Raw genomic sequence first — 12172 nt, forward strand, 5'->3', positions numbered from 1 at the left:
GTCAGTTAAGGTTTGACCTACTCTCCTTGTAAAATCAGGCATCAGGTACTAAATGTAATCTATAGCTTGCCTCCTTCCTGAAACTCCCTGAGATACTATTATCTGCAAGATAACCTAAAATCCTCCCTTCTTCCCTGTTGACTATAATCTATCCTTCCCTGTGTCACAAGAAAAACTCCCCCACTCCCCGTTCCCCATGCTTATGCTCTCATACCCATTGGAATGTCTTTGTCTCAAGCCCTTATAACCAGCTTGATCAGCACTCCCCCCCCCAAAGTGCAGAGTACCTTCAAACTGAGCTCTGAGCTTGTCAACATTCAGAGCAGTTCCTGACTTCATTCAGAGCAGTGTAACTGACTTCCAGTTCCTTGTAAGTAAGCCCTGAATAAAAGCTCATGTCTCAAACCTTGCCTGGTGCCTTCTTTAGTCCTTCAGCTGCAAAAGCCCCCTTGGGCCATGACATCTAGTGACTTTGTTCTCACTTAAATACTTGCTGAGATTTGATTCTGAGTGGGGAGATTGATTTTACCCCTTGAGTTAAAGTAGGCATCGAACAAATGTCAAATACATAGACAGATTCTTCACTGTTACAACAATAAAATTTCTATCCTTCTATCTCTGCTAGAACAAATGCAAGAGAGCCTATGTGGCCCCTGAACAAAACAGTGACTATAAATTTGCACAACTCCTTAAAGTTCCAAACTGTGAACTGAGAGTGAATATATGTGCCATGAATTAATAGACACATTTAGACAGGGATTTTTCTCATTGATTATTGTTTTATATTTTAAGAATATTGTTTTCCATCTGCAAGTCAGACAAAATGCCTTATACCTGAAAGATGATTTACCCTGAGCATTTCATAAATAAGACTAATATTAGATTAGGAAGACTGAGATCACAGTACAGGGTAACCCTTTTTGAAAACTTAAAGGAATACATTAATATCACTCCATCCAAAACTTCTAAGATCCCACATGGAAAATGCAAAATATGGCAAAATTCAAAAGATATATGAAATCATTATTCTAGCCCTGTAACAATCAAGATAGCAGTCTATTGTACAAAATTTAAGAATCAAAGAGAGCAATGGAAGGAGGAAACTTTTCAAAGAATACAAAAGCCACCTGTTATGCTGGTCAAAACCCATTTGCAAATACTTCTGCACATTTCAACTAGATGAGACAGGCTCATTTCAATCCTTTCTCAGTTGATTTTGTTCCCTACATCCATGAAAATTTTATCTTGCATAAGAAACGCATGAGTCAAGAGGCTTGTTAAAGGTCATATTCCTGGGCCCAGTTTTCAGAGATTCTTAATTAGTTTCTATAAGTTAGGAACCACAAATCTGATTTTATGAGCCCCATTGGAGATTCTGATGCAGTGATTCCTCTCACAACACCTTGAGAAACTGTCATAATTAGGGAGTTTTTAGGTCCTGGTTTGCACAGAATATACCTGGTTTACTCTGGTTATCCTATATAATTATTAATACCAGCCCTCTATTTCTCAAAGATTTCCCTATTTGGGGATAAAGTTTATAGTCATCTTAGTCTTAGGACCCAAGAGCTTCTTTAGGTTATCTGTAAAATTAAATATGCTATAGAGTTTAGGCCAGCTCAGAAACTAGGGAAGCAGTGATGCTTTAGAGTATATGGGGCTAAAGCAAACCTGCTGCAGTTACAGAGATATCTAATCTTCCAGAAGCACCAAAAGAATTGCCAAATTCTCTTTGGAATTTATTGGGTAAACTATTTAAAATTTTAAACCATTTAAAATTGCTCACATTGTTCTCATTAGAATCTTCCACACTCCTAAAAATTGATCTGATCTGGGCTAGCCTTTCATATGTGAAAATTAGAAGTGCCATCTGACTCACAGTATTCCATTCTTGTTTCTTTACCTGTTTTCAATGTATGTTTAGGTTTTCTTCCTTATGAGAATAATTCTTGCATATGGGAATCAGGACATCATCCAGCAAGAATTCACTATCCCAGCAATCTCTAGCCTGATGCCAAGAAATCCATGGGTCCTTTAGAATTACTGCATGAGTACATGATTCCATATTTGCTCCTAGCATTGTCACTGTACTGAAAAATTCTACGTCTTCTCAAATAAGCATACTAATATTGTGCAAATAAAAAAAGGAAGAAAGATTTCAAATCAGATATATAACCTCACAATTGGAAAATCTAGTAAGAGAAGAGCAAACCAAACCCAAAGTGAGCATAAGGGAGGAAATAAAGATTTGAGCAAAGATAAATGATACAGAGAATTTAAGAAAAAACAGTAGAATCACAAACCAAAAATCGGATCTCTGAAAAGATCAATAAAATTGGCAAACCCTTAGCTAGACAGACAAAGAAACAGTGAGAGAGTATACAAATAATGGAAATAAGAAGTGAAGTGGGGGACATACTACTGACTCCACTGAAATAAAAAGGACTATAAGAGGATACTAAGAACAATTATACACCAACAAATTAAATGACTAGGTGAAATGGAAAAATTCCTAGAAACACACAAACTACACTGACTCAAGAAGAAATAGAACATCCCAACAAATGAATAACTTGTAAAGAGATTGAAGCTATAATCAAAAACCTCCCAATAAAGAAAAGCCCAGGACCAGCTGGCTTCACAGGGGAATTTTACCAAGCATCCCAGAAAGAATTAACACAAGTCCTGCACAAAGTTTTCCAAAAATTTGAAGAGGAGAGAACACTTCCAAAGTCATACTATGAGGCCAGCATCATGCAAATATAAAAGGCAGTTAAAGATATCATAAGAAAAGAAAATTACAGACTAATATAACTTATGAATAGAAATGCAAAAATCCTCAACAAAATACCAGCAAGTTGAATCCAACAGCACATTAAAGGATTACAGAATATAATTAAGTTTTATTTAAGATTTACCTCAGGAATCTAAGGGAAATTCAATATAAGAAAAACATAAATATACCACATTGATAGAATAAAGGAAAAAGGACACAAAATATCTGAATTGATGCATAAAGGGCATCTGACAAAATCCAGTACACTTTCTTGATAAAACACTCAGAAAACTAAAAATAGCAATATGATAAAGGGCATATATAAAAACCCCATGGATAATATTGTACTCAATGGTGAAAGATTAAATCCTTTCCCAGTTATATCAGGAGCAAGACAGGGATGCCTTCTTTCACTACTGTACTGAAAGTGCTAACCAGAGCAGTTAGGCAAAAAAGGCATCCATATTGGAAAGGAAGAAGTAAAACTACCCTTATTCACAGATGACAGGATCCTATATATATATAATCCTGATGAAAGTACAAGATAGCTACTAAAGACAATAAATGAATTCAGCAAAGTGGCTGGATATAAGATCAACATGCAAAAATCCCTGGTTTTTCTGTACATCAGCAAAGAATAATCTGAAAAAGAAATCAAGAAAACAATTCCATATAAAATAGCAACATAAAGCATAAAATATATAGGAATGAACTTAATCAAGGAAGCAAAGGACTTATAAATGGAAAGCTACAAATTAATACTGAAAGAAATTAAAGATCAAAATAAATGGAAAGGGATTCTGTGTTCATGGGTTAGAAGGTTTAATATCATTAAGATGTCAACACTATCTAAAGCAATTTACAGATGTAATGCAATCCCAATCAAAATTACATCAGCATTCTTTTTTGAAAAAGAAAAGCCAGTCATCAAATTCATAGGGATGGGTGAGCAACCCTGAATGGTCAAAACGACCTTGAAAAATCAGAACAACAAAGTTGAAAGACTCATACTTCCCAATTTCAAAACTTATCCCAGTGGTAGTTGCAGAACAGTGTAGAAGTGGAGCAAGGAATGATATATAGACCAAGAAAATAGAATTGAGAGTTCAGAAATAAACCCATACATCTATGGCCAATTGATTTTTGACAAGAGTGCCAAGTCCCACTCAAGGGAGAAAAATTAGTCTCTTCAACAAGTGGTGCTGTGAAAACTTGATATCCACATGCAAAAAAAAAAAAAAAAAAAAAAGAAACTGGAACCCTTCCTCACCCCATATAGAAAAATTAACTCTAAATGGATCAAGGATCTAAATATAAGCAATTAAACTAGAAAATTCTTAGAAGAAAACATAGGGAAATTCTTCAGGACCTTGTATTAGGCAACAGATTATTAGTCTTTATACCAAAAGCATGAACAACAACAAAAATAGGTAAATTGGACTTCATCAAAATTAAAAACTTTGTGCATCAGAGGACATTATCAACTAAATGAAAAGACAAGTCTGTAGAAAGAGAGAAAATAGTTGGAAAGCATATATCCAACAAGGGCTTAATATCCAGAATATATAAATAACTCCTAAAACTCAATAACAAAAAGAAAAATTATTCTATTTTGTAAAAAATGGGAAAAGGACTTAAAGAACTTAAATAAATAAATGAAAGAAGGTATACAAATGGCCAATAAGCACATGAAAAGATGCTCAACATCATTAGTCATCAGGGAAAATCAAATCAATGCCACTATGAGATAGCATCACAATGCACTAGAATGGCTATTATTTAAAAAAATACAGAAAATAACAAGTGTGAGGATGCAGAGAAATAGGAACCCTAGGACATTTTTGGTGGGAAAGTAAAATGGTGCAGCTGATGTGCAAAACAGTTTGGTGGTTTCTCAAAAAGTTAAACATAGAACTGCTATATAACCAAACAATTCTACTCCTATTTAAATACATGAAAGAATTGAAAAGAGGGACTCAAGCAGATCCTTGTACACCAATGTTCATATCAGTATTATGCACAATAGCAAAAAAGGTGGAAACAATCCCATGTCCACCAATGGATGAATGGATAAACAAAACGTAGTACATAAAAACAGTGTAATATTATTCAGCTACAACATGGATAACCATGAACACATCATATTAGGCAAAATCAGTCAGACACAAAAGGACAGATATTGTCTTATTCCACTTACATGAAAAAATTGGAATATACAAACTCATGGAGACAAAAAGTGGAGTACAGGTTAGCAGGAGCAGGCAGATGGGGAAATGAGGAATGATGCATAATGGGTGTAGGGTCTCTATTTCCAATGATGGGAAGTTTTTGTAATGGATGGTTGTGAAGATAACAATATTTTGAATATTATCAATTCTATAAATTGTGTGCTTGAGATTGGTTGAGATGGGAAATTTTATGTTGTATATATGTTTCCCCAATTAAGAAAAAGAAGGAAGGACTAAAGAGACAATGACAATTTAATGCAATATAATGGAGGAGGAAATTCCCAAAGTATATTATTGGGACAATGAAAAAATGAAATATAGACTGTGTGCTTTACATCATTGTTAAATTTATTGAACTTCATAATTGTACTTAAATAGGGTTGCATTAGTGAATATCTTTGTTCTAAAGAAATATACATGGAAGTAAAAAACCAAAACAAAACAAAACATAATGAATCAAAGAAAATTATGGAACGCTTTCGAAGGTTTGGAACATGTGATCGTTACTTGGAGGTGTGTGTCTTTTGGTAGTGAGTGAGGTGTAGGTCGGCAGTGGAGCCCAGGAAAAAAAGAAGAATCACAGAGTCAAAGATGGGCAGTTTGTATCCTCATTCTACCTGGAAGACCAAACCACATCTGTTTGTTAAGTGCATCAGATTATGCAAATACTGTATTAGCCTGACCATACACGCAATATGGTCATCACTTACTGCTTTTTAGTTTAGGTATTGTATAATAAGAAGAAAGGCTACTTCATGTCAGTAATTCAAAGGTCCTATTGGAATAAAGCAAGTCTTAAATACATAGCTAGTAGAATAGGGATAGAGGGGTTATTGACTGTAAAATTAAAACCTAAGCACGAAAGTAGAACCTCATGTAAATACAGTTCCTGAAAGGTGATAAGAAAATCTCTTCGTTTTCTTTTGTAAAAATGTATTCACTAAGCTTAAAAGCAAATAGCTTTTCTTTCCTTTGTGTCACATTATCTACACGATAAATAAGAATAAGAAACCCTAAGTCTTTAAATTGTTTTTGGTGTTAGAAGACAGCTCTTTTTCTTCCTTTTCTTCTAAGACTCAGCTGCTCATGACTTGTGGTTTATTTACTCAGTGTCTTCTCCATGACGATTGGGAGCAATCAGAGGCTCTGCTTGTTTCTCAAAAGTGATCCTTCCACAATCATTCATTCAATGCCTAAATTTATTCAGTAGTTACTATTTTTTAAGCAGGGGCTTCAACAATGACCACTGTGTAGCCAGAGGAACTCTCAGTCTATGGGAGTGAAATTCTAGCTAAATAATTTTGTGAAATATCTTGATTTTTGTGCTTAATTTTACATAATTGTTCAATTATAAAAGTAATACATTATCATTACTTAAAAATTAGAAATACATTAAAAAAGAGTGGAAAAAAAAATCATCTTCCACCACACAAAGAAAGCCTCTTTAAATATTTTATTTTCCCCTCTGAATAGGAATTCGGAACTTTATTTAATTTTGGTTATTTTGTATGTAACTTTATTGCCTCATTTTCCCCTAATACTGTAACAGAAGTATTTCTGATAATATTAAAACTCATCCTAAAAGCTATTTTAAATTATGGTTTAATAGTTCATTCAGTAGGCATGCAATGATTTACATACTCATATTCCTATTTTTGAATATTTATTTTAATTATTAAGGCTTTATTTAAAAAAAAAAAAGGGAATTGACATCTTAGATGTATACAGCCCATTCTATATTTCAGACAATTTCTTTAGGGTAGATCCTCAATAGTTGAATTATTTGTTTAAAATATAAGAAAACATTTAAGGGTCTTGCTGCATATTGAAATCTTGAATTTGGGCACTATCCAGACTGTGTTCTCTCAGAAGTTACTTTCAAACTCTGTGTTTGTACTTTTGGTTGTTCTGTTACCCTAAGTAGAGCTACAGATGTGATCAGATACATTTCTCAACAAGTACTAGTATGTGTGTGGAGCAAAGAGAATGAATGTGATCAACCAGGTAAAAACCTGCAATCCATAAATTCCACAATATGTCCCTTCCTAGCATCGCAAGAAGAATTTACTCAGTGCCAACTATCTGTAGGTCAACTGTAGATACCTGTCAAACACAGAACACAGTGCCTCAGTAATCTGTGACCTTATAGTGTACCCTTTGGTTGAAGGAGTGTCATCTCTTCCATTCATTCCAGAAACAATTTAAGAGCATAGCTGTTTAGAAACTAATCTGTTTTAATTACATAAAAATGTATATTGAGGATCATAGACTCAGTGGTCCCTGAATTTGTCGTCTATCTTCAGAAAAGACCCTGTCTTTCATATTTCCATGATACTCAGAGTTCTTTCTCAGGATTGTGGTGATGATGGCTACATGCCAATATAAAGCACATCCTAATCACTTAGGAGACATTTTGAAGTTCTTGAATGAAATAAATATTCAGGGAATAACACAGGAAGACTGCTATTATTCTTCATTTCTAATACACTCCCTACCTAAACAGACAAGTACGTAAGTTAATGCACGCATTAGAACCCATCAGTGATGCCCATTCCCTACAGGGTCAATGTCAAACATGTAACTTTGTTATAGCATTTCTTCCTTCTCCCCAGGTACTTTTTGTTCCAGCAATACGAAATATTACCTGCAATAAACTAACATGCTATACTATATCCTCCTCCCATTCTTTCTTGACCAAATTGTTCCTGCCTCCAGGAAGCCTTCCCTCCCCTGTTGGTGGTAGGACCTGAACTTTGTGCATAAACTATCCCAAATGTATTTTGATGATATACAGGCACCGACTCAACTTCGCTCAATTCCATGGTAACTGTTCTAGTCTGTCTCCCTCACCAGACTGTCAGCATTCCAAAGGAAGCAATTGTGTTTTTCCACAGTGATCCCGGTGTATGACACATAATAGGAACTAATGAATGCATATTGAATTAGTACAGAAACATGTATTCAACATGAACTAAAAAGTGGATGTATCTTTTTAGCTCTCGTTAAGAGACAAAGCAGGAGACCTGGGTTCAAGAAGCAAGAGACCTGTGAAATTCCCATTCCAGATGGCTGAACATGCTCAATAACTAGATTTAAAAATTCCCCTGTGGTGTTAGTTGATACCATTATGATCCTTTAGAGAAATCCCAATTCAATGAAATCACTGTATTATGAGAATGTGCTCCATAATCCATAAAAAAAATGTGTAATTTTAGTGGACCAGGAATAGGTTTTATAGTAAAAAACTTGTCCATGTTCATTGATTATTTCTACTCCAAACGAATTGTGTGTGTGTGTGTGTGTGTGTGTGTGTAAAAAGGAGAAAACCTGTGTGTATAAGTCAGCTATGCAAGTGGGAAGCATTAGAGTTTGTGACTAAGCCCTCAGACCAAACCTAGTCCAAATTCCAACTCTGCCACTTACTAGATAAGTGACTTTAGGCAAGCTAATTAATCTTACTCTAAAAAATGAGGAAAACAGGTTTAATCTTTTTAATTCATTTCTCTTTTTAACCCCACATTTTTTCTTCTGTAAAATGGTATTTATCACAGGAGTGTAGTATAAAAGATTTAGGAGAATGCCTGGAACTTACTAAGCAGCTCAATTGATATGAGCTATTTTTATTGATTATATAGTGTGATTTCTTGGACATGCCCATTTAGTCTCACCACCAGCAGTTACAGTTCCTAAAATTTCACTGGAAATCTCACTGTTTTTCCCTCTCCAAGTAGTCAGTTATAATAAAAATACCCCAGGGGAGGTTAAAAACCTTGTGCTTGTGTTCTTGTGCTTATTTCAAGATAAATCAAGCTCCCTGAGAGCACAACTGTATAAAATAGAGCACAAGATAATTAGAAAAAGAGAATTTAACATACCAGTAGGATTTGAGTAGAAATTGCTCCACTGAACCATATGTGAATGTGAGGGAAGAATAGGATCCTCAATCACTTTTTGCCAATATAGCAAAAATATATATATAGTGATAGAAACAAATATATATCTATATCTACACATAAATATTTAAATGTGCACATATTCTTTCTCTAATCTAGATTGTGGGACTGGCGCAAATTCCAAGATACAGCAAAAGAGTTACCTCATTGTGGCTTATTGGGCTATAATAAAATACTAGAAATGTACTGTTTTTGAGTGGGGAGTATGGAGGAGGAGAGAGAAGAAATATTTCATGGTAGATGGATCTTAGAGCTCTGAAGCAGCCAGAATTTCCGCCTGCCATGCCATTGTTCAGGTCCACAGCTTTGAGGTTGTGCAACACCTTTAGTAAACACTTGGTTAAGCAGAGACAAGAATGAACCCAGGTGTTTCATTCTGACTTGAGAGGAGGCAGACACAGACCAAGCAGGCACCTTTGTTTGAGCAAGAAGGGCAGACACTACCCTTCTGGAATCACCCAGCATGTTACAAGGGCTGCTTCTGATGGCTACTTTCCTCATTTCTCCAGACCCAAGTAGGTGTTTTCCTGCTTTTCAGATTCTGTTAAATACGTCAGCAAACTGCTCACTTTTTGTCTTCTCCCAATAGTTTCACTTTGTAGACTATTTCAACTGGTTGGGCTTTTTCTCCTCAATCGGTTTTACTAACCAGGTAGGACTGGTTTTAGTCTGTTGTTTTAGGGGTTGTGACTGGCTTAAAGACTGGATGTAAAGGGGTGGGGGGCAATGAGAGATCTTGAACTAATACTCACATGTCTGTTCTGAGAATATATAGAAATAAAAGGAGAGATTTCACAATCTCAAAATCTGCATACCTTAAATAGCTAGTGTTCTTTTTGGGTCAAAAAATGGAATTGTAGAAATCTACTCTTTTATAGAGCAGCAAAGAAGCAGCCAATTGGACTGGTTCTAGGTGTGCAGATGGTTCTCAGGAAATAACCGCTATTATTACTGGGGACAGTTTGTCTGATTCTGTTGCTTTTGAGTGCACATATTTTGGAAATCAACAGTTAATCAATTTCATATTTGTAATTTACTTGACCAAAAACAATTTTGCTAAGCTTAAGTAAGTAATTAACATCCATTTTGCTGGTTATATTAAATATTTAAGAATTCAAAGGTTGAGGAATACTACTTCTAATTGATAAATCATTTCTAGCATGTCTTTTCATTTCTAGTAAAAATTCTCCAATTAGATTTTGACTAATTTAGATTGGATAATGCATTTCCTCTACTTATTTATTTGTATAGAGCTTATCTAGGTCAACATTTGGCTGCAGTGACCAGGAATCCTTCCCTGGTAAACCTTTTATTGGGTCTCAAAATGCCTGCCATTACTTGGGAATGGGAACGGGGAACAGACTATCAGCAAGTAGGGGGGTGAAAAAGATTCTCTTCTCCCATGCACCCATTGAGTATTTTATCACTAAAAAATAACTTTCTCCACCCCTTCTGATTTGTTTTCCAGACTTGTGAGAGTTTTATTAATGTCTTTAAATAGAGAACTGATTCTAGGTGAGTTATTGACTTAAAATTCCTACTTTTTGAGTCAAACATAACAGAATTCTTTCTCTACATTCTCCAGAAATGCTACCACTAGGGACTTTGATGGACCCCTCTTTTAGCTGAAACATAAGAACCACTTGGGTACTAGTTTTTTTTTTTTTTCACAAAAGCCTAAAGATCAAACTGGATCCATTAACAAAACCCTATGGCTAACATAAGGGAACACACAGAATACAGGTTTTAAATTTTTTTTTTTTAATTTTAATTTTTTTTTTGGTGAAATTGGACAGTCCCACTGATTTTGCTTCCCTGGACTCTATGTTCACAACATGGCACCAGGCGCAACACAAAAAGTCCTGCCTAGGGGAGTGACCTCACCCTAAGTCCTTGGTGGTGGGGACAGAGGTTCTGAAACTGTTCTTGTGAGAAGTGTGGGACAGACAGAAAAGCTCTTTTACCTTTCATCTTGTATTTTCAAGAGTGTGTCCAGAAATATCCCTGCTATTATTCCCATTTGAGTTTATTTCCCAGCCAGAATGTAGGAAGTAAAGAGATTTTCCTTTTCCCAACTCTTCTTTTTTACTCTCTCTCTCTGCCCCCATCATCAAAACAGTAAATATATGCCCCTCTGACCAGCTCCCATATGCTTGAATTAAAGGATTAAGGTAAAGTAAGGCAGCTGTGTGTAATGAGTGTCACAACCCCATGAGAAAAGTGACCTGAGGGATTTCATTATAGGAAAAGAAAAAACACAGATATTTATAAAGGATATGAGAGATGTTAGGGAGTGAGGAAGTAAGTATACTGACCAAAGGAGAATGATCTTTATTATATTCCACTAGAATATCAAGGGAGTACAGTACTTTTTCAAATTATTTTATTTCAAGTTAGGAGCTATTTCTTGCCTTCGTAAAGTTATCTAGAAGACCCGCAAGATTAAATGCAATTTAACCCTAACAGCCATAAGATTTAGTCAGGATGTGTTTACTTCCTCAATTTTTGTTCTCACTTTTAGTTCATGAATTTTAAAATCACAAGATGGTTTGAGGGGATGCATAGTATCCTAGATCTTCAGTTAATGCCATTGCATAAACTCTGATAGAGAAGTTAAGGCCATGTCTTCAGTATAGAAAGACATTTCTTTAAGCAGTTTTGTGCAAAATGAAAATGCCAATATTATGTACAAATGTGCTAAACTCCAAAATGGCATCAAATATTTCTTTTAAAAATAATAAATTAGCAGCCCTGACTATGGTCTGTTATATGAATTTTGTTAATGAGCTTAGGCTTTTCAGAAATGAATAAACAGTAAAAATAATTATCTAACCGAACCAAAATAACAGTTTTCTTTTTCTTGATCCAGTTTTCCTGGTTAAAACTAATCCAGCATGTGAGTTCTGTGGGAGAGCTTGTGAGGGAGGGAAAGCAAGTATTAAAATGAATTAGTAGAAACAGATTGTGTTACACCTTGGATTTGTGTAATCCCTGGAGGGCAGTTAGATGTGCTTGTTCCACAGGCTTCAAAATAATTAACCTGATGTTATTCAGCTGGGAGATGATATTCAGCTGAATCACCGTACAACTAAAGGATGACTGAGCCAAACAATATTTAGGTCTGTTTCATCCTCATAACGGCTGTGTAATTTGTTATATCTCTGATCTCATTTGATTCAGGGGCCTTCTTAGAGGGAAATTGTGTTGTTTTTAAG

At 35.2% G+C, this 12172-nt stretch overlaps 1 protein-coding gene across 6 annotated transcripts in view; it reads left to right on the forward strand.

Moving 5' to 3' along the window:
- Positions 1 to 9343: 9343 nt before the first annotated feature.
- ADAM28 (ADAM metallopeptidase domain 28) overlaps positions 9344 to 12172 on the forward strand; it is a 64580-nt gene continuing 61751 nt past the window's right edge. For all 6 annotated transcript variants that reach the window (XR_005213304.1, XR_005213305.1, XM_037812831.1 and 3 more), the window contains exon 1: positions 9344 to 9472. Coding sequence is in view for 4 of the 6 variants with exons in the window: in XM_037812831.1 (XP_037668759.1) it covers positions 9421 to 9472 (52 nt within the window). In the remaining 2 variants the exon portion in view is untranslated. The remainder of the gene's footprint in view (positions 9473 to 12172) is intronic.

This window comes from Choloepus didactylus, chromosome 20 (assembly GCF_015220235.1).
Source record: "Choloepus didactylus isolate mChoDid1 chromosome 20, mChoDid1.pri, whole genome shotgun sequence".
In the NCBI taxonomy this organism is placed as follows: domain Eukaryota; kingdom Metazoa; phylum Chordata; class Mammalia; order Pilosa; family Megalonychidae; genus Choloepus; species Choloepus didactylus.